Source organism: Eucyclogobius newberryi, unplaced genomic scaffold, assembly GCF_026437365.1.
Source record: "Eucyclogobius newberryi isolate DKJ021-1_F unplaced genomic scaffold, fEucNew1.0.hap1 SCAF_176, whole genome shotgun sequence".
NCBI classification, from domain to species: Eukaryota; Metazoa; Chordata; class Actinopteri; order Gobiiformes; family Gobiidae; genus Eucyclogobius; species Eucyclogobius newberryi.
Genome location: NW_027315808.1, coordinates 152501 through 173461, shown reverse-complemented (window position 1 = coordinate 173461; position 20961 = coordinate 152501). Strand labels below are relative to the sequence as shown.

The following is a 20961-nucleotide window of genomic DNA, read 5'->3' as shown; positions in this document are numbered from 1 at the left end:
ACAAAACAAGAACAAAAATGCAGATTGTGAAGCTGTTCGGACGACCACAAGGAAGTATGGAGTCTGTATATACCCGCCAGCTGCAGAGACGGAGCTCCAGCATAATGCAGGACCAGAGCCACGCCCTGAACGCTCTGTTTCAGTACCTGCCATCACAGACTTGTCGAGCCAAAAGATACAGAGACAGTTTCATCCCAGCAGCCATTGTCCTCTTAAACAAGCTCACTCGGCAAAATTCTAGATTTTTAAAAATTGTATGAATCCATTATCTGTGTTTTTTATGCTGTGTGTATGTTTGATGTCTATTAATCATTGCAATCCAATTTACCCAAGGATACGAATAAAGACACCAAACCAAACCTCCAGTAAAAGTTACATTCAAAAAGAAAAAACACAAAAACAAGTGCCATTCTATTTTGTTTTTCTTCATCGATGTTTGTCATGTTGCCAGGTCTTTTTGTAAGCTATAAAATATATATAACAGTTCAGATGCATTTCTTTACTAAAATATAAATTCCATAAAAATAATCAGATTGATCTAATAGTCACTGTGGGATAAGTTGAACCAGGCGCTGTGGAGTAACTTTGCTCAATAAGAAATTCCACCAAGCCCTTGGACACAGGACAACAACCACCTGAAGCAGAGATGACGTGGGGAATTAAATGACTTAAATTACTCAAGGAATTAAAAGGGTATCAATAAATGTGTAAACGTGTATATAACGGTATAGTTAAGTTAATTTTGTCTGTATAAAATCCCTCACACTTCCATAAAGATGCCAGTTCATGTTTTCAGACTTTTGGTTGCAAAGTTCATTCTTACATCTAGTCCTGGCTCAATTTACTCACAAGGGGTAAGTTTTTTTGTTTTGTGTCACAGAACTGTTTTATTTCTGTAAACACTTACGACACGCCCTAAAATGTAAGAAGAATATTTTAAGAATGTTTTATTTTATTGAAATTTTACATTTTGGACAAAAAAGTGTCTGAACTCAGCCCCAGTCTCCTCTGCTGCTGCCCATAAGTGTGCAAAGTACTACTCGAGTAGACTTTTTAACTTATTTTTTAAATCAGCCTTTTCTACAAAACTGTATTTATTAAACAGTATAAAGCTGGATTCATGTTTTAAACCAGGGCAATGCAATTCTGGTCAGTGTATTTTATAGATAGTTCACTAGCAGGGACCACGCCACAATGGAGTTATTGACAATAACGGTGATGGAGATCGACGTGTAGCGACGATCGAGCACGAGAGTTGGCTGGGTGGAGACTCAGGATGGGGGCTCTGTCTCGGGTGATCAGCCCAGCCGATTCAGAACCCCCCCCTCCATGGATGTTATGTGTTAAGGTGACGATGATAGAGACATGGGGTGGGAGGGCGGGGTCAAGAGAGCTGAGACGACAAGAGATGCTGTGAATAGGCCTTATAAATAAATAGGGCTTCTGGGTAATTAGAGGTGTGGCTAGAGAGTGGGGCATGTTTACTAGTGGAATGCAGGTTGAGGCGTGGTCCCGCTCCTGAACCTCAGTTAGCGATTAACATCTCCAACTCCATATAAATACAGTGATGAGACTTGTCCTCAGTAACTTTTATTTCAAAGGAGAATTAAGTAACATTTTTACCTTATTAAACATTTTTTTACGATTGAATAAACACAATTTTGACTGTTTTGTTTTATTTAGAAAAACCCTACACACAATTAGCACAACCACAAACCCAATTATCAAAACACCTTATCTCCTTTGCAAAATGAAACACTCTTGTAAAAACTATACACTAATTTATCAAAACCATATTTTTTACCTTATGAAACACACACGTTGCATATGACTTAACTATGTTTGCACCAGTTACACACCAGTTACACACCAGTTACACACCAGTTACACACCAGCTACACACCAGTTACACACCAGTTACAAACCAGTTACACACCAGTTACACACCAGTTACACACCAGATACACACCAGCTACACACCAGTTACACACCAGTTACACACCAGATACACACCAGTTACACACCAGTTACACACCAGTTACAAACCATATACACACCAGTTACACACCAGTTACACACCAGTTACACACCAGTTACACACCAGATACACACCAGTTACAAACCATATACACACCAGTTACACACCAGTTACACACCAGCTACACACCAGTTACAAACCATATACACACCAGTTACACACCAGTTACACACCAGTTACACACCAGTTACACACCAGATACACACCAGCTACACACCAGTTACACACCAGATACACACCAGTTACACACCAGTTACACACCAGTTACACACCAGTTAAACACCAGTTACACACCAGTTACACACCAGCTACACACCAGCTACACACCAGTTACACACCAGTTACACACCAGTTACACACCAGTTACACACCAGCTACACACCAGTTACACACCAGTTACACACCAGCTACACACCAGTTACACACCAGTTACACACCAGTTACACACCAGCTACACACCAGTTACACACCAGTTACACACCAGATACACACCAGCTACACACCAGTTACACACCAGATACACACCAGTTACACACCAGTTACACACCAGTTACACACCAGTTAAACACCAGTTACACACCAGTTACACACCAGCTACACACCAGCTACACACCAGTTACACACCAGTTACACACCAGTTACACACCAGCTACACACCAGTTACACACCAGTTACACACCAGTTACACACCAGTTACACACCAGCTACACACCAGTTACACACCAGTTACACACCAGTTTCACACCAGTTACACACCAGTTACACACCAGCTACACACCAGTTACACACCAGTTACACACCAGTTACACACCAGATACACACCAGTTACACACCAGTTACACACCAGTTACACACCAGTTAAACACCAGTTACACACCAGTTACACACCAGCTACACACCAGCTACACACCAGCTACACACCAGTTACACACCCGTTACACACCAGTTACACACCAGTTACACACCAGTTACACACCAGTTACACACCAGTTACACACCAGCTACACACCAGTTACACACCCGTTACACACCAGTTACACACCAGTTACACACCAGTTACACACCAGTTAAACACCAGTTACACACTGCTGTGGAAAACCTTCAACACTTGTGGCTAATCCTGCTTCTAAGTGCACAGAGTCGTGTGGGTGAAGAACACAGTGAACATGGCTCGGATTTGCACAACTCTAAACACAATGTCTGCTCACACTTTGTGCACAACAACACACACAGTGAACACTACACACACTTGTATGTGTTACTGTGGACACCACACAGGACACAAGACTCATGCTGTTGACAACGTCATTTATTTTTTTCCATAAACTCAAGCCAACATGGTGAAAAAGAAACATTTCCCAGTTTTCATGAAAATTACATGTTATCCAGTACAAAAAAGAACCCCCCCAAACTCCTCCCCCTCCTCCTCCTGCTTGAAGTCTTCCTCTTCCTCTTCCTCTACCCCTACCTCGACCTCCTCCTCCACCTCCACCTCTGGCACAGCCTCTTCCTCCTCCTCCTCCTCCTCCTCCTCCTCCTCCTCCTCCTCCTCCTCTTCCTCCTTCTCATCCTCCTCTTCCTCCTTCTCATCCTCACTCTTCCTTTTCCTCTTCCTTCCATTTTGGTTCAGTTTGATGAACTCACTTGCTGCATTTTTATCGTGCTTAAACCTGATTGGTGTGTTTACAATTAAGCGATCTTGTGTTTGGTCACCTAATGACAGTGTTCTATGGATTGGCACATGGGTGTGGTCATTTGGCTCATGGGTGTGGTCATTTGGCACATGGGTGTGGTCATTTGGCACATGGGTGTGGTCTTTTGGCACATGGGTGTGGTCATTTGGCACATGGGTGTGGTCATTTGGAACATGGGTGTGGTCATTTGGCACATGGGTGTGGTCATTTGGAACATGGGTGTGGTCATTTGGAACATGGGTGTGGTCATTTGACACATGGGTGTGGTCATTTGGAACATGGGTGTGGTCATTTGGAACATGGGTGTGGTCATTTGACAGTCAGTGCTTTAGAATTGCAAAGAAGTGACATCTTGATAAACTTCTGTGTCTAAATACATACAAGTGTGTTCAGTGTTGTAAATCACTGTGTGTGTTGTTGTGCACAAAGTGTGAACTGACTTATTGTGTTACAGTGGTGCAGATCTGAGGCACAGTTTTGCTCCTCGAGTGTAAGGTTTTGATAATTGGGCCAAACTTTAGATTTGAGTGTTTATTCAATCGTAAAAAACTGTAAATATGTATATTCGGGGTGTTTGAAGTGCCTGTTGTCGCCCCCTGCTGGTTCTGGGCGTAAAATCAGCCTTGTAACAATTGCCGACATCGACCTGAAGACAACTCTCCTGAGAAACCCTGACTCTTTTATATAATATATATACATATTCAATAAAAACTGATAAAAAACACTTTTGGGTCTGTTCTTTGACAGCGTATTTCCACAAAGAGCTGCTGGGGGCGCTCTATTCTTAAAGTTATTTAGTTTAGCTTTAAATGTAATCATAGTTTTATGGCTAGACTTAAACATGTTTGTTGTTCCTGATCAGGATTGAAGAACTTCTTCACAGTGTCAATTTACAGGCAGCATTTACTACTTTACTAGTTGAAAAATGGCTAGGTGACAATTTTGATCCATTCATAAAAGAAGTTTGACTCTTTTGAATAATCACAATCTCAACAGTGGGAGAAGTGGGGAAGCAGCATAATACATTCACAATACAACATTCAGAATACTAAGTGTATGTTTTTACAGGCTTAATGTCTCTGTACATTGTCCATTCAAATAAAGACTAAACTAAACTAATTGCGATTTGCATTTCTATTTACAATTAGCGTATTAATGGTAGAATCTTGTTCCAAGTGCACTTTTTAAACACGTCCAAGAGCATTAACATTTGACAGAAGATGGAAATATGAACTTCTAAATATTACTGGAAAAACATACGGTACATTTCTGAAGGAGCTTTCATACATAATAAGACTAAATCTGTTGTTGTTTGCAGAGGAAATGATACTGTTACTCAATACATTGCAGTTGTTGCAATTTGCCAATTGCGTCCATTCAAATTGTGTTTTCGATTCAATTGCGTTCGCCCAATCAAATACTTTCCTTTTCAATCAGGTCATTTAGGCTTCAAATTGCATGATTTTAGTGAGAAAAACAGCTCTTGTGATGGTCCATGTGTGAGTGGTTTTCTTCTGTAATTAGAGATCAATGAAGGCAAAACATACTAGACAAGTTCTTTTAATCCTGTCACTTTTTTTTTTACACAATTGTATAAAGAAGCATGAAGTGAAAGTATTTCAAGTGTCCAGAATACAGTACTCTGACAGTACAGTACACAACGTAACAGAACACGTTACAAAATACATTTTAAGGGAGATATTCAGTATTTTCTCACTAAATACATCTTTAAAGTATTCTTCCCAACACTGGCAGTGGGCGGGGATAGGGGGTAGGTGAAAAGTGAATGTTTCTGAACACCTCAAAAGCAGGATAATACAGTATTACCCAAACATGTCTCAATCGAAGTACACCATTATAACATGGTTAAAAGCTCTTCAAAGTCACTTTTGCAGAATACGTCCCCTTTAATCACAAGACCTGCTGAAAGACATTTTCTGTCCTTTTTACAGGACAAAACAAGTGCAAAATGGTACAATTGCTTCCTCAGACAAACCCTTTTCTCTTTACAGTTGAATGCTTATTGCCCGTGTTCTACAGTTCGTGCATGGGCGTCGTCACAGCCGAACCGTGATCCGCTCGACTTGAACCGTTGGACTGGCTTTTCTGTGCCAAATAATCCTTATAGTTCCTGGTCAGGAGAGTGTAGAGGAAAGGGTTGATGCAGCTGTTCCCGTACGTCAAGCAAGTCACAAAGAAGTTGATGTAATTGTGCACGGCCGGCGACAGAGCCCTGAGCAGCTCAGGGGAGAACAGTTTCGCCAGCTGCCAGCCCCAAAACGGCAGGAAACACGCCCAATACGCCACCACGATGCTGAAAATCATGGACACGACTTTCTGCTTGAGTCCTCTCCTCCGTGCCGAGCGGTTCGTCGCACCTAATTGCGCTTGCACCGCCCAATATCTTTGCGCGAGTCCCATGTACAGCGCCACGATGACCAGTCCAGGAAGCAGAACGCTGGTGAGAAACAACACTGTGATGTAAACTTTGAACGCGTCGGGAGTCCAAGTTGGATAGCACATTCGCTTGACCAATCCGGCAGCATTCGGTTTGCCTTCACGCTGCCGTATCATGATCATCATCGGCAGGGTCAGGACAAAAGACGTCCCCCAGATGAAACCGGCGACGATCTTGCGATTCCTCGATGACGATCTGTGCGCGATGAACGGTTTGGCGACGGCGCGGTATCGCTCGGCGCTCATTGCGACCAGGATGAAAACGCTGGCGTGCATCGTGAGGAGATCGAGACTGAGAAGGACGCGACAGCCGGCTTCCCCGAAAAGCCAGTCGTGGGCGAAGTAGGTGCAGACGACGAACGGGATGGTGGAGAGGTAAAGGAGGTCGGCCAAAGCCAGGTTGACGATGTAGACGTACATGGATCCGGTGCGACGTAGGGCGGCGGATCGCGTTATGAGCAGCGTGTAGAGGTTTCCGACGGCTCCGATGGCACACATGATGATGAGAGTGGCGCCGAGCAGAGACGTGACCCAGGCGCCGCCGCCGCCGCCTCCGCTTGAAGCCCCGCCGCCGCCGCCGCCGCCGCCGCCGCCTTGGGTCCCGCCGTCCTGGGATGATCCTGATCCAGACTCGGGGCTCAGGGCTAGTCCCAGCTGTGGACCGTGGAGAGTGGCGTTAGGCGTGCAGTTCATGGTTCAGCAGCACACAGCAAAAAGGCACCATCTACAAGCCAGATGTGTAAAGTTACTTCATGGATTGACACTATATGTATTCAGCAAGCTCAAAGAGAGACGGAGAGACGGGAAGAGGCACGTGTATTGATACTTCGAAGCAAAGTTGTGATGAAGTTTTGCTGACATGTTTAATCCCGGCAGCTGTAAAGGAGGTGCAGAGGAAGAGTCACCTAAAGTCTTCACCTACATTCAACCTGAATTTCAAGCAATATCTAGCATTTCTATTTTACATTACGTTTTTGCAAAGATTGGTTTAAAGTTTCAGAGATGTTTTAGAGAATAAACACTTCTAGACTTTAATTTTGCTAAATATTTCGAATTAATTGGTCAAAATTGGTCAGTAAAGTGGTTGAATACAAAGCAGAAATGTTTCTAAAGGTTTTGTTTGGACACTGTTTTAGAAAACAGGGGGATTCCATCATTTAATTCAAATTCAAAAAGACTTTTGAATAGAAGTCGAAATGTCTTATTTTCTTAAACAAAACATTGTCCAGATAAAAATGAGGAAATCCGTGTCTGCCCTGGACCCCTGCTGGACACATGAGGGATTACACTGACCTCTCTGAAAACATTTCATTTATTTAACAATACATGTTTTGGGATCAGACCCAATACTTGTGTTTGGAGATATCTGAATATCGATACAAATGGTACCAGCGTATGACCGATGAAATAAGTGAATTTAAATAATTGCATACATTTACATAAACATTTAAGGTCAACACATTCCCAATAAATGACTAATAAAACAAAAGAGGATCAGACCAACCTTGGACATTAGAAAAGTTGTGAAAATGCTTCTCCAATTATCTCTTCGGACTCTTCAAACTTGTTAAAATAAAACTTGGGGGCGACTCACTTCTGCTTTGCTGACAAAATGTTTGATAAAAATACAAACTATTTAGATTTTTAAAAGTCTCCATGTTGATCCATTCAATTTACAGATTTGTTAAGAGAAAAAGAACAATAGGTCATCTTCTTAATAGTCATGTTAAAGTGTCCTCAGTGTTGGACGTCCTCTGTCGTCCCACGTCTCGCTCTTCTGCTCGTGGTGTCGGGTGAGTTTTGGGCGAGTCTCGTCACTGCTCGTCCCCTTTTTGTCGTCCATGTGTCGCTCTTTAACACGGAGGTGAAAACAGATTTATTATCCCGAGCTCCGTCTTGTGCCTCTGAGCACCGCAGTGTGGCTTTACGCACCCACAAGAGAGCTCCTGATGGGGCCATGGCAAGAGCCAGGAGCCGCTGGGACAGGCCCACTGACTCTGTCCAAAGTCACTATGAGACTGTTGCTATACATGATAAATAATGCAGGCAGTAAGTACAATTACAGTTATTCAAACACACTGAAATATGACAAAAGAAATCATAAATGTAAGTTACAGGGATTGTTCGAACTAGACAATGTGAGTTATTGCCACTTATTATTTTAAGTTCTAGGTTAGGTTAAGGTTAAACGTTTGAGTTGTTTTAACTTATCAACCTTGTGAATCACGTTAACATCACTTTTGTTTAGAACTAACTGTCTTCTCTTATTACGATAACTTTAACATACTTTTGTTTCATTGTTCCAAGGGCTGTTAACTCATCTCTTTAAGGCAAAAACTCAACTGAAACAATAATTTAAATCAGCTTACAACTATCATTTATAAGAAATAAACTGTTACACTAGTTACACTATAACTGGACATTCTGTTATGACTCGCACACATGAGTTTAAGCATTAGAACCTGAAAATGTACTTATATAACTATAACTATGACATATACATATATGTATATATGTATATATATATATATATATATATATATATATATATATATATATATATATATATATATATATATATATATATATATATATATATATAATCATTTAAATAATAATTAATGACATAACCACATGATCAAAATGTCATTGTTGACTTATTTATTACAAAATAAAAGACTTGGCATTAGGACATGTGTTCTGACAGAACGCCACCAGAGGTCAGTGTTCAACCATTTAACAACTGCAGTTTAAAACAGAGTTTATCTGTACAATGACAATATTATTTCACTTTTAAGAATAACAACTTATTACTTATCTTAAAAAGATAAAATAAACAAATAAAATAAGAAGGAAAATAGTTAAACATTAAAATTGTAGTTAGATGAGCAATAAAAACGGAAGCATACATTTACTTTAATTAAGAAATTCACTCAAAGGAATCCTAAAATTATCAAATGAATTTCTGTATTTGAAAATATATTCATCTTCCATGTTCTACTCAATAAATGAGAAAATAAATGCTGAAACTGTTCAAATAAGCAGCATATTCAATTGAGTTTTAATCTTTATTACTTTCACTTTGGGCTGTGCAAATCTGGAAAAAGTCATGATCAGGATAATTTGGCTCATAATTTAAATCACGATTGTATTGTATGTAAGTACAACATTTTTGTAATTGAATAGAGCAATAATTGAAATCCTGATAATACTTTTCATTGCGAAGCCCTTGATTAAATCACATGATTTTGATCATTACAACATGAAAAACAACAAGTCAACAACTTCCAATAGTGAGTTGAATTTTTCTTTGATGTAACCATAATCCTGCCTGACCAGCCGTTCCCAACACGTTTTGACAGACTTTACAAAACCTGAGGGTCTGGGATTCAACCCAGTCGCGCCAATTTCCAAAGGGAGTGATTGACAGGCGGATGAACCAATCAGACAAAGGCATTGTCCATTCGTGTCCAAACAAACATGGTGGAAATGTAGAGGAAAGAATACAAATAACACCGACTGAGAAACGTTGAGTCAACAAGCGACGCACTAAACTCTGTAAATCCCAGGTAAATGAAGTTATTATATTTTGTTCTGAATGTTCCAAAAATATTCGAGAGACGTCCTCGGCATGTGAGAGACACGTGACACAATTAGCGGCGGTGGTTGGACCGGTAAATGCTGGAAAGTGTTCAGATTCCAGACTGAGACGCATTGGAACAGAATGTGGGCGGGGCCGGCAGGTCAGGCAAACCATAATCATTAAGAACCTGAATAACATTCACTTTGATCTTTCAGAAGTGATACATTTAACTTAAAGGACACATATCACATATTTGTATTTTAAACATGCTCTTGTGCTTTAGAACTTCAAATATGTACATGACTTTCTCTCATTCAGACGTTCAGTCATCCAGATTAGTGTTAGCGCTCCATCTACTGGCAGCAGAGGGGGAAATAAACAAAAGCTTGCCCGGCATGCTGATGTAAACACACACTTGTAGTGAAGGTGACGATGCTACTTACAGCTGTTCCTATTGGCTAATGGCTTTGGCTGTTCACCAATAAAAAGCGCTTCTGTTTTGTGGTTCATTCTCTGACCCGCACACTCCCTGGGCCCTGGATGTCGCTCCACGCTCTCCGCTCTCCAGGGAGTTATTGCTGTGCTCTTTAATAAGGTTTGATCATGTACTTTTACTCCTAATGTAGTTTCTGTGTGTTCAGTGCCGTTGCCTGGCGCCGCTTAGGTGGACGCTCATAACCCCACAGGGCGCGGCCCCGTGCAGCTAACGGGGTTCTGAGCAGCTAACGGGGTTCTGAGCAGCTAACGGGGTTCTGAGCAGCTAACGGGGTTCTGAGCAGCTATCGGGGTTCTGAGCAGCTAACGGGGTTCTGAGCAGCTAACGGGGTTCTGAGCAGCTAACGGGGTTCTGAGCAGCTAACGGGGTTCTGAGCAGCTAACGGGGTTCTGAGCAGCTAACGGGGTTCTGAGCAGCTATCGGGGTTCTGAGCAGCTAACGGGGTTCTGAGCAACTAACGGGGTTCTGAGCAGCTAACGGGGTTCTGAGCAGCTATCGGGGTTCTGAGCAGCTAACGGGGTTCTGAGCAACTAACGGGGTTCTGAGCAGCTAACGGGGTTCTGAGCAGCTAACGGGGTTCTGAGCAGCTAACGGGGTTCTGAGCAGCTAACGGGGTTCAGAGCAGCTAACAGGGTTCAGAGCAGCTAACGGGGTTCAGAGCAGCTAACAGGGTTCAGAGCAGCTAACGGGGTTCAGAGCAGCTAACGGGGTTCAGAGCAGCTAACAGGGTTCTGAGCAGGAGACGGTTCTGTTACCTATAACCAAATCTCTCTTTTCAGATGTAATGCAGTAAATGACCACAGAGCTGCTGCTTTGTCCTCCATGTTATTCATTTTGGACCCTTGTTGTTGTTTTTGTTGTTGTTATTGTTGATGTTTTTGTTCCAGTCCACGAACTTCTAAAAGACATGAACTGTGATTAAATCAACTGGATATGAGCTAAACCTCTTGTTTGATATGTTGGAACTACTGATTCAAATGAGTTAACGGTTCAATAAACTGTGTGTCCTGTAGTTTTATTTTCCGTGTTGAATCCAGGTGGCGCAGTTGGTTATTTGTGAAGGAGTGAAAGAAACTAAACGTGAGACAAAGTCAACGTTACATATTATGAGTCCTTTAACTCGATGATAATACGTTTGGCTTCTTTTCCGTGACAGTTTCTCTGTTGTGAGGACGAGACTAGAAGCAGAGGAACTGAGGTGAAATTGGATGCGGCCCGAGGGTGTTTTTCCTGCTGGAAGTCCAAGAGGTCAAAGGTGAGAGGTCACACGAGCCGCTGTCTCATCGATGTCTGTGTTTGAACATGGCTTCCACTGCAAGACAGAGGGAGCAGTTTAAAGACAGAGGGAGCGGTTTAAAGACAGAGGGAGCAGTTTAAAGACAGAGGGAGCGGTTTAAAGACAGAGGGAGCGGTTTAAAGACAGAGGGAGCAGTTTAAAGACAGAGGGAGCAGTTTAAAGACAGAGGGAGCAGTTTAAAGACAGAGGGAGCGGTTTAAAGACAGAGGGAGCGGTTTAAAGACAGAGGGAGCGGTTTAAAGACAGAGGGAGCGGTTTAAAGACAGAGGGAGAGGGAGCGATTTAAAGACAGAGGGAGCGGTTTAAAGACAGAGGGAGCAGTTTAAAGGCAGAGGGAGCAGTTTAAAGACAGAGGGAGCAGTTTAAAGACAGAGGGAGCAGTTTAAAGGCAGAGGGAGCAGTTTAAAGACAGAGGGAGCAGTTTAAAGACAGAGGGAGCAGTTTAAAGACAGAGGGAGCAGTTTAAAGACAGAGGGAGCGGTTTCAAGACAGAGGGAGAAGTTTAAAGACAGAGGGAGCGGTTTAAAGACAGAGGGAGCAGTTTAAAGACAGAGGGAGCGGTTTAAAGACAGAGGGAGCAGTTTAAAGACAGAGGGAGCGGTTTAAAGACAGAGGGAGCAGTTTAAAGACAGAGGGAGCGGTTTAAAGACAGAGGGAGCGGTTTAAAGACAGAGGGAGCAGTTTAAAGACAGAGGGAGCAGTTTAAAGACAGAGGGAGCAGTTTAAAGACAGAGGGAGCGGTTTAAAGACAGAGGGAGCGGTTTAAAGACAGAGGGAGCGGTTTAAAGACAGAGGGAGCGGTTTAAAGACAGAGGGAGAGGGAGCGATTTAAAGACAGAGGGAGCGGTTTAAAGACAGAGGGAGCAGTTTAAAGGCAGAGGGAGCAGTTTAAAGACAGAGGGAGCAGTTTAAAGACAGAGGGAGCAGTTTAAAGGCAGAGGGAGCAGTTTAAAGACAGAGGGAGCAGTTTAAAGACAGAGGGAGCAGTTTAAAGACAGAGGGAGCAGTTTAAAGACAGAGGGAGCGGTTTCAAGACAGAGGGAGAAGTTTAAAGACAGAGGGAGCGGTTTAAAGACAGAGGGAGCAGTTTAAAGACAGAGGGAGCGGTTTAAAGACAGAGGGAGCAGTTTAAAGACAGAGGGAGCGGTTTAAAGACAGAGGGAGCAGTTTAAAGACAGAGGGAGCAGTTTAAAGACAGAGGGAGCGGTTTAAAGACAGAGGGAGCGGTTTAAAGACAGAGGGAGCAGTTTAAAGACAGAGGGAGCGGTTTAAAGACAGAGGGAGCAGTTTAAAGACAGAGGGAGCGGTTTAAAGACAGAGGGAGCAGTTTAAAGACAGAGGGAGCGGTTTAAAGACAGAGGGAGCGGTTTAAAGACAGAGGGAGCAGTTTAAAGACAGAGGGAGCGGTTTAAAGACAGAGGGAGCAGTTTAAAGACAGAGGGAGCGGTTTAAAGACAGAGGGAGCGGTTTAAAGACAGAGGGAGCGGTTTAAAGACAGAGGGAGCAGTTTAAAGACAGAGGGAGCGGTTTAAAGACAGAGGGAGCGGTTTAAAGACAGAGGGAGCAGTTTAAAGACAGAGGGAGCAGTTTAAAGACAGAGGGAGCGGTTTAAAGACAGAGGGAGCAGTTTAAAGACAGAGGGAGCAGTTTAAAGACAGAGGGAGCGGTTTAAAGACAGAGGGAGAGTGAGCGATTTAAAGACAGAGGGAGCGGTTTAAAGACAGAGGGAGCAGTTTAAAGACAGAGGGAGCGGTTTAAAGACAGAGGGAGCGGTTTAAAGACAGAGGGAGCAGTTTAAAGACAGAGGGAGCGGTTTAAAGACAGAGGGAGCGGTTTAAAGACAGAGGGAGAGGGAGCGATTTAAAGACAGAGGCAGCGGTTTAAAGACAGAGGGAGCAGTTTAAAGGCAGAGGGAGCAGTTTAAAGACAGAGGGAGCGGTTTAAAGAAAGACAGAGGGAGCGGTTTCAAGACAGAGGGAGAAGTTTAAAGACAGAGGGAGCAGTTTAAAGACAGAGGGAGCGGTTTAAAGACAGAGGGAGCGGTTTAAAGACAGAGGGAGCAGTTTAAAGACAGAGGGAGCGGTTTAAAGAAAGACAGAGGGAGCGGTTTCAAGACAGAGGGAGAAGTTTAAAGACAGAGGGAGCAGTTTAAAGACAGAGGGAGCAGTTTAAAGACAGAGGGAGCGGTTTAAAGAAAGACAGAGGGAGCGGTTTCAAGACAGAGGGAGAAGTTTAAAGACAGAGGGAGCAGTTTAAAGACAGACAGAGGGAGCGGTTTCAAGACAGAGGGAGAAGTTTAAAGACAGAGGGAGCAGTTTAAAGACAGAGGGAGCGATTTAAAGACAGAGGGAGCGGTTTAAAGACAGAGGGAGAGTGAGCGATTTAAAGACAGAGGGAGCGGTTTAAAGACAGAGGGAGCGGTTTAAAGACAGAGGGAGCGGTTTAAAGACAGAGGGAGCAGTTTAAAGACAGAGGGAGCGGTTTAAAGACAGAGGGAGAGTGAGCGGTTTAAAGACAGAGGGAGCAGTTTAAAGACAGAGGGAGCGGTTTAAAGACAGAGGGAGCGGTTTAAAGACAGAGGGAGCAGTTTAAAGACAGAGGGAGCGGTTTAAAGACAGAGGGAGCAGTTTAAAGACAGAGGGAGCGGTTTAAAGACAGAGGGAGCGGTTTAAAGACAGAGGGAGCGGTTTAAAGACAGAGGGAGCGGTTTAAAGACAGAGGGAGCGGTTTAAAGACAGAGGGAGCGGTTTAAAGACAGAGGGAGCAGTTTAAAGACAGAGGGAGCAGTTTAAAGACAGAGGGAGCGGTTTAAAGACAGAGGGAGCAGTTTAAAGACAGAGGGAGCAGTTTAAAGACAGAGGGAGCGGTTTAAAGACAGAGGGAGAGTGAGCGATTTAAAGACAGAGGGAGCGGTTTAAAGACAGAGGGAGCAGTTTAAAGACAGAGGGAGCGGTTTAAAGACAGAGGGAGCGGTTTAAAGACAGAGGGAGCAGTTTAAAGACAGAGGGAGCGGTTTAAAGACAGAGGGAGCGGTTTAAAGACAGAGGGAGAGGGAGCGATTTAAAGACAGAGGCAGCGGTTTAAAGACAGAGGGAGCAGTTTAAAGGCAGAGGGAGCAGTTTAAAGACAGAGGGAGCGGTTTAAAGAAAGACAGAGGGAGCGGTTTCAAGACAGAGGGAGAAGTTTAAAGACAGAGGGAGCAGTTTAAAGACAGAGGGAGCGGTTTAAAGACAGAGGGAGCGGTTTAAAGACAGAGGGAGCAGTTTAAAGACAGAGGGAGCGGTTTAAAGAAAGACAGAGGGAGCGGTTTCAAGACAGAGGGAGAAGTTTAAAGACAGAGGGAGCAGTTTAAAGACAGACAGAGGGAGCGGTTTCAAGACAGAGGGAGAAGTTTAAAGACAGAGGGAGCAGTTTAAAGACAGAGGGAGCGGTTTAAAGACAGAGGGAGAGTGAGCGATTTAAAGACAGAGGGAGCGGTTTAAAGACAGAGGGAGCGGTTTAAAGACAGAGGGAGCAGTTTAAAGACAGAGGGAGCGGTTTAAAGACAGAGGGAGCGGTTTAAAGACAGAGGGAGAGGGAGCGATTTAAAGACAGAGGCAGCGGTTTAAAGACAGAGGGAGCAGTTTAAAGGCAGAGGGAGCAGTTTAAAGACAGAGGGAGCGGTTTAAAGAAAGACAGAGGGAGCGGTTTCAAGACAGAGGGAGAAGTTTAAAGACAGAGGGAGCAGTTTAAAGACAGAGGGAGCGGTTTAAAGACAGAGGGAGCGGTTTAAAGACAGAGGGAGCGGTTTAAAGACAGAGGGAGCAGTTTAAAGACAGAGGGAGCGGTTTAAAGAAAGACAGAGGGAGCGGTTTCAAGACAGAGGGAGAAGTTTAAAGACAGAGGGAGCAGTTTAAAGACAGAGGGAGCAGTTTAAAGACAGAGGGAGCGGTTTAAAGAAAGACAGAGGGAGCGGTTTCAAGACAGAGGGAGAAGTTTAAAGACAGAGGGAGCGGTTTAAAGACAGAGGGAGCGGTTTAAAGACAGAGGGAGCGGTTTAAAGACAGAGGGAGCGGTTTAAAGACAGAGGGAGCGTTTTAAAGACAGAGGGAGCGGTTTAAAGACAGAGGGAGCGGTTTAAAGACAGAGGGAGCGGTTTAAAGACAGAGGGAGCGATTTAAAGACAGAGGGAGCGGTTTAAAGACAGAGGGAGCGGTTTAAAGACAGAGGGAGCGATTTAAAGACAGAGGGAGCAGTTTAAAGACAGAGGGAGCGGTTTAAAGACAGAGGGAGCAGTTTAAAGACAGAGGGAGCAGTTTAAAGACAGAGGGAGCGGTTTAAAGAAAGACAGAGGGAGCGGTTTAAAGACAGAGGGAGCGGTTTAAAGACAGAGGGAGCAGTTTAAAGACATAGGGAGCGGTTTAAAGACAGAGGGAGCGGTTTAAAGACAGAGGGAGCGGTTTAAAGACAGAGGGAGCGGTTTAAAGACAGAGGGAGCAGTTTAAAGACAGAGGGAGCAGTTTAAAGACAGAGGGAGCGGTTTAAAGACATAGGGAGCGGTTTAAAGACAGAGGGAGCGGTTTAAAGACAGAGGGAGCAGTTTAAAGACAGAGGGAGCGGTTTAAAGACAGAGGGAGCAGTTTAAAGACAGAGGGAGCGGTTTAAAGACAGAGGGAGCGGTTTAAAGACAGAGGGAGCAGTTTAAAGACAGAGGGAGCAGTTTAAAGACAGAGGGAGCGGTTTAAAGACAGAGGGAGCAGTTTAAAGACAGAGGGAGCAGTTCAAAGACAGAGGGAGCAGTTTAAAGACAGAGGGAGCGGTTTAAAGAAAGACAGAGGGAGCGGTTTAAAGACAGAGGGAGCAGTTTAAAGACAGAGGGAGCAGTTTAAAGACAGAGGGAGCAGTTTAAAGACAGAGGGAGCGGTTTAAAGAAAGACAGAGGGACATGTTTGACATGTTCATTATAAAGCGCAATTTTGATATGAAGCCATTTGATACTATTTCACAAGCGCCCATTCATAACATTCGTAAATCTCCAGGTAGTTTCCTGCTCCGCCTCCCTCTGCTCCGCCTCCCTCTGCTCCGCCTCCGCCTCCCTCTGCTCCGCCTCCGCCTCCCTCTGCTCCGCCTCCGCCTCCCTCTGCTCCGCCTCCGCCTCCCTCTGCTCCGCCTCCCTCTGCTCCGCCTCCGCCTCCCTCTGCTCCGCCTCCGCCTCCCTCTGCTCCGCCTCCCTCTGCTCCGCCTCCGCCTCCCTCTGCTCCGCCTCCCTCTGCTCCGCCTCCGCCTCCCTCTGCTCCGCCTCCCTCTGCTCCGCCTCCCTCTGCTCCGCCTCCCTCTGCTCCGCCTCCCTCTGCTCCGCCTCCGCCTCCCTCTGCTCCGCCTCCCTCTGCTCCGCCTCCGCCTCCCTCTGCTCCGCCTCCCTCTGCTCCGCCTCCGCCTCCCTCTGCTCCGCCTCCCTCTGCTCCGCCTCCGCCTCCCTCTGCTCCGCCTCCGCCTCCCTCTGCTCCGCCTCCCTCTGCTCCGCCTCCGCCTCCCTCTGCTCCGCCTCCCTCTGCTCCGCCTCCGCCTCCCTCTGCTCCGCCTCCCTCTGCTCCGCCTCCCTCTGCTCCGCCTCCCTCTGCTCCGCCTCCGCCTCCCTCTGCTCCGCCTCCCTCTGCTCCGCCTCCGCCTCCCTCTGCTCCGCCTCCCTCTGCTCCGCCTCCCTCTGCTCCGCCTCCCTCTGCTCCGCCTCCCTCTGCTGGCTGATGTGAGACGGGCCCCTGCGCTGCCTGGGTTTAAATCTAGGCTAAAAACGCTTCTGTTCAGCTGTGCTTTTGAGGGAAGGCATTTTTTCTACTATTCATTCATTTTAATGTCATTATTTATGCTTTTATTTTTGTCTGGTGATTTATATTGCATGTTTTTACTTTTGTAAAACACTTTAGTTACTTTTGTATGAACTGTGTTGTACAAATGAACTTTCATTTAATGACGGCATTAATAAAAATGTGTCTAAATCAGTAATAAATATGTAATGTAATAGTCCAGATTAAATGACTGCACATATTGACCTTATTAGGCCCCGCCCACTGTTGTATCTCGAGGTCTTGTTCACGAGGGAGGATGGAGCGTGAGATCGACAGGCAGATCTGTTGTGGTGAAGAAGGAGCTGAGTCGAAAGACAAAGCTCTGGATTTACCGGTCGGTCTACGTTCTGACCTCACCTTTGGTCACGAGCTTTGGGTAATGACCGAAAGGACGAGATCGCGAATAGAAGCGGCTGAAATGAGCTTGGTATAATGTAAAACGTCTTACTCGAGTACTCCTGCGGGGACATGGTCGCGCTCATGACCTCGTTGAACCGCTGGACCCACTCCTGTTGCTCCGCCTCCGTCTCGCAGGTGAACAGGAAACTGCGGTCGGGCGTTACTATGGTGATGCCGTGTGCCCAGGCGCCGTTACAGTGTGTGCCGGACGGGAGCCCCGCCGCGGCGCTGTAGCCGTGGTCCTTGTTCCCCAGAAACACCTCTCCTTTGGCGAACGCGTCCTGGAGGAAACAGAAGCGTCACAGTCTTTAGATCCACACCAAATCAGACAAATATACTTCAAATTAGTTCAACTTTAGCGCAGAGGCCAGTTTTAACAACAACAAAACAAAACTGCACATAATCGAGACATAAATCTGTAAAATGGAAAGAATCAGATTAGAATTGTGTTGACGTATTTGGTACAAAACAGACATTATTTATAGATATGTTATTTGGTAATTCAAATTTCACGTTATTATTGAGAAAACGCTCAATAATGACACAAAACACAAATCCTTCCGTCCAATCTGTCAAAATCTTGTCACGCAATTACATTCAATTAAAGTTCAAGTGTAAAGTTTGCAGTGAGCAGGAGCTACTTTTAAAGCTTTTCTGCTAAATCAAACTTCAGGAGCTTTTAACAATTTTACAAGCGTTTTCCCTTCACATTAAAGCACTGGCGCTTGCATTTCGAGTGATTTGAGCACATTTGAGTCATCGTTATTCCCATTGCCCTGACAGTTGCCTCAGCTCTTTACAATTTTAGCAGAAAACGTCGCCTTTTCAACATGGAAGTGAGAAGACTTGTATTTAATGAAGTTGTTTTAGCTCAACATTGCAATTTAAAATGTGCAAAACATAACATAATGATCCACGGCCGGTGTCGATTAGAACTACGGCTGAGAAAGGCAAAAGACGTCTTCTTTAAGTCTTACGATGTCCTTACAATGGCTCAGAGAAATCTATGAATTCAAATGGTTTAATTGAAATAATAAAGCTTGTTCAGGTGCAGCTCGGACAGTTTTATCATTCCCACGTGAAAGCTTCGTATGCTGAACATAGTTTCTGGTCCTGTTCTTCTTTGTTTTTTAATCACTCATGGAAACTGATGTTCATTAACTTCAATTTGGTCTCGTCTTTAACTTTGATCCTAATAAAACGTGTCCCCACAGCCGGGTTCTCCTCGGCTGCAGGAGTTTCACCCCTGGGATCGACGGCGTCTGCTTCTTTACCTCCTCAGACTGTTGCAGCGCGGCTCTGATCTGTTACATCAGGTCTGTGGGACTCTGGGCTCGTCCCAGTCTCACCCAGTCTCACCCGAGCGACCCACGGCGGGTGCTCCGAGCCGGGACGGGACCACTCACGGCGCTGGCCTAACGAGACCTTCATCAGTGGTGGGAAGTAAAGAAGAGCAAAAGGAAACGGCGTGACGCGACATTATTCTGTGGGTTTTGGTCATCTGTAGATTTCTCGGGGACATTGAAAGTTCAAAGGTCGTTTTCTCCAAATGCATTTTTCTCCCACAGATCAGGCCTAAAAGTGGCTCCGACACTCACCAAACTGTGCATTCTGGGACGGATTTAAATATCCAAAATATGGGACATTGAGGTCATTTTTACTCGTGAAAGGTCTTATTTTTTTATGAAAACATCAAATGATGGAAAAAAAGAAAACTTTTAGCGTTTTCTTTTCCTCAAAAAGTACTACTACTTTTACTTAAGTCGATTTTTATACGTGCAACTTAATAAAGCCTTTGGTGTATTTCAGTGTGTCTAAATGTTTCTTGTACTTTTACTGCTTTTGTTCACTGTTGTTTTTAATGTTTCAAACTGCTTTGACATGACAAATATCAAACTAAATAAAGTAAACCTAAAACATTTACTAAGCTAAAACACTTTAATTCTTCTGATCCTCTGTTTTTAACGCTCTCGTTTTATTGCTTTACATTTGACTCATCTTTTCACATTTGTTTTCTGTTCAAAGGTTTTATTCATTGTGTTAAAAACTGCTTAATAATAGATTGTTACATTATTTATCATTTGGAACATCCAGTAAAACGGTCTAAACTGCAATACTTCTACAAAGTACTTTATTACCTTGACTCTAACATTTCTTTTGAAGCCTAAACTGTCTCATTCTCCTCCTCTGCAGCTTCCACAGAGTCCACACATCTTCACTTATTTACCATTTCAATCGCCGCGGCGACAGGCGCCTTACGCAAACGACATGCTGTAGGTGTGAAATGACGGCGGAGACGGCGTTCCAGCTGAAGGATGAGTTCATATTCTCCGCCCCATAAATGTAATGTGATTTACATAACGGCAAAACCTCCTCCACGTTTAGGGTTCAAGAGGGCACAGACCCAAGAGTGTGTTTAGGGTTCAAGAGGGCACAGACCCAAGAGTGTGTTTAGGGTTCAAGAGGGCACAGACCCAAGAGTGTGTTTAGGGTTCAAGAGGGCACAGACCCAAGAGTGTGTTTAGGGTTCAAGAGGGCACAGACCCAAGAGTGTGTTTAGGGTTCAAGAGGGCAGAGACCCAAGAGTGTGTTTAGGGTTCAAGAGGGCACAGACCCAAGAGTGTGTTTAGGGTTCAAGAGGGCACAGACCCAAGAGTGTGTTTAGGGTTCAAGAGGGCACAGACCCAAGAGTGCGTTTAGGGTTCAAGAGGGCACAGACCCAAGAGTGTGTTTAGGGTTCAAGAGGGCACAGACCCAAGAGTGTGTTTAGGGTTCAAGAGGGCACAGACCCAAGAGTGTGTTTAGGGTTCAAGAGGGCACAGACCCAAGAGTGTGTTTAGGGTTCAAGAGGGCACAGACCCAAGAGTGTGTTTAGGGTTCAAGAGGGCACAGACCCAAGAGTGTGTTTAGGGTTCAAGAGGGCACAGACCCAAGAGTGTGTTTAGGGTTCAAGAGGGCACAGACCCAAGAGTGTGTTTAGGGTTCAAGAGGGCACAGACCCAAGAGTGTGTTTAGGGTTCAAGAGGGCACAGACCCAAGAGTGTGTTTAGGGTTCAAGAGGGCACAGACCCAAGTGTGTGTTTAGGGTTCAAGAGGGCACAGACCCAAGAGTGTGTTTAGGGTTCAAGAGGGCACAGACCCAAGAGTGTGTTTAGGGTTCAAGAGGGCACAG

At 44.6% G+C, this 20961-nt stretch overlaps 2 protein-coding genes across 2 annotated transcripts in view; both read right to left on the bottom strand.

Annotated features, from left to right (window-relative positions):
• Positions 1–5361: 5361 nt before the first annotated feature.
• On the bottom strand, positions 5362–6914 carry LOC140363688 (urotensin-2 receptor-like). The gene has a single exon (XM_072450297.1). It carries the CDS (start codon positions 6880–6882, stop codon positions 5767–5769), a length of 1116 nt encoding a protein of 371 aa, XP_072306398.1. The 5' UTR covers positions 6883–6914; the 3' UTR covers positions 5362–5766.
• A 4463-nt stretch (positions 6915–11377) lies between these two features.
• Positions 11378–20961, bottom strand: part of LOC140363689 (arf-GAP with dual PH domain-containing protein 1-like) — a 34687-nt gene continuing 25103 nt past the window's right edge. The window contains exons 10-11 of the mRNA XM_072450298.1: positions 17839–18070; positions 11378–11580 (exon numbers count right to left, since the gene is read on the bottom strand). Coding sequence (XP_072306399.1) covers positions 11549–11580; positions 17839–18070 — 264 coding nt within the window. The 3' untranslated portion in view covers positions 11378–11548. The remainder of the gene's footprint in view (positions 11581–17838; positions 18071–20961) is intronic.

What these genes read in the sequence shown, in the direction of transcription:
- LOC140363688 (XM_072450297.1), bottom strand. Translation starts at nt 6,882, where the DNA reads ATGAACTGCACGCCTAACGCCACTCTCCACGGTCCACAGCTGGGACTA.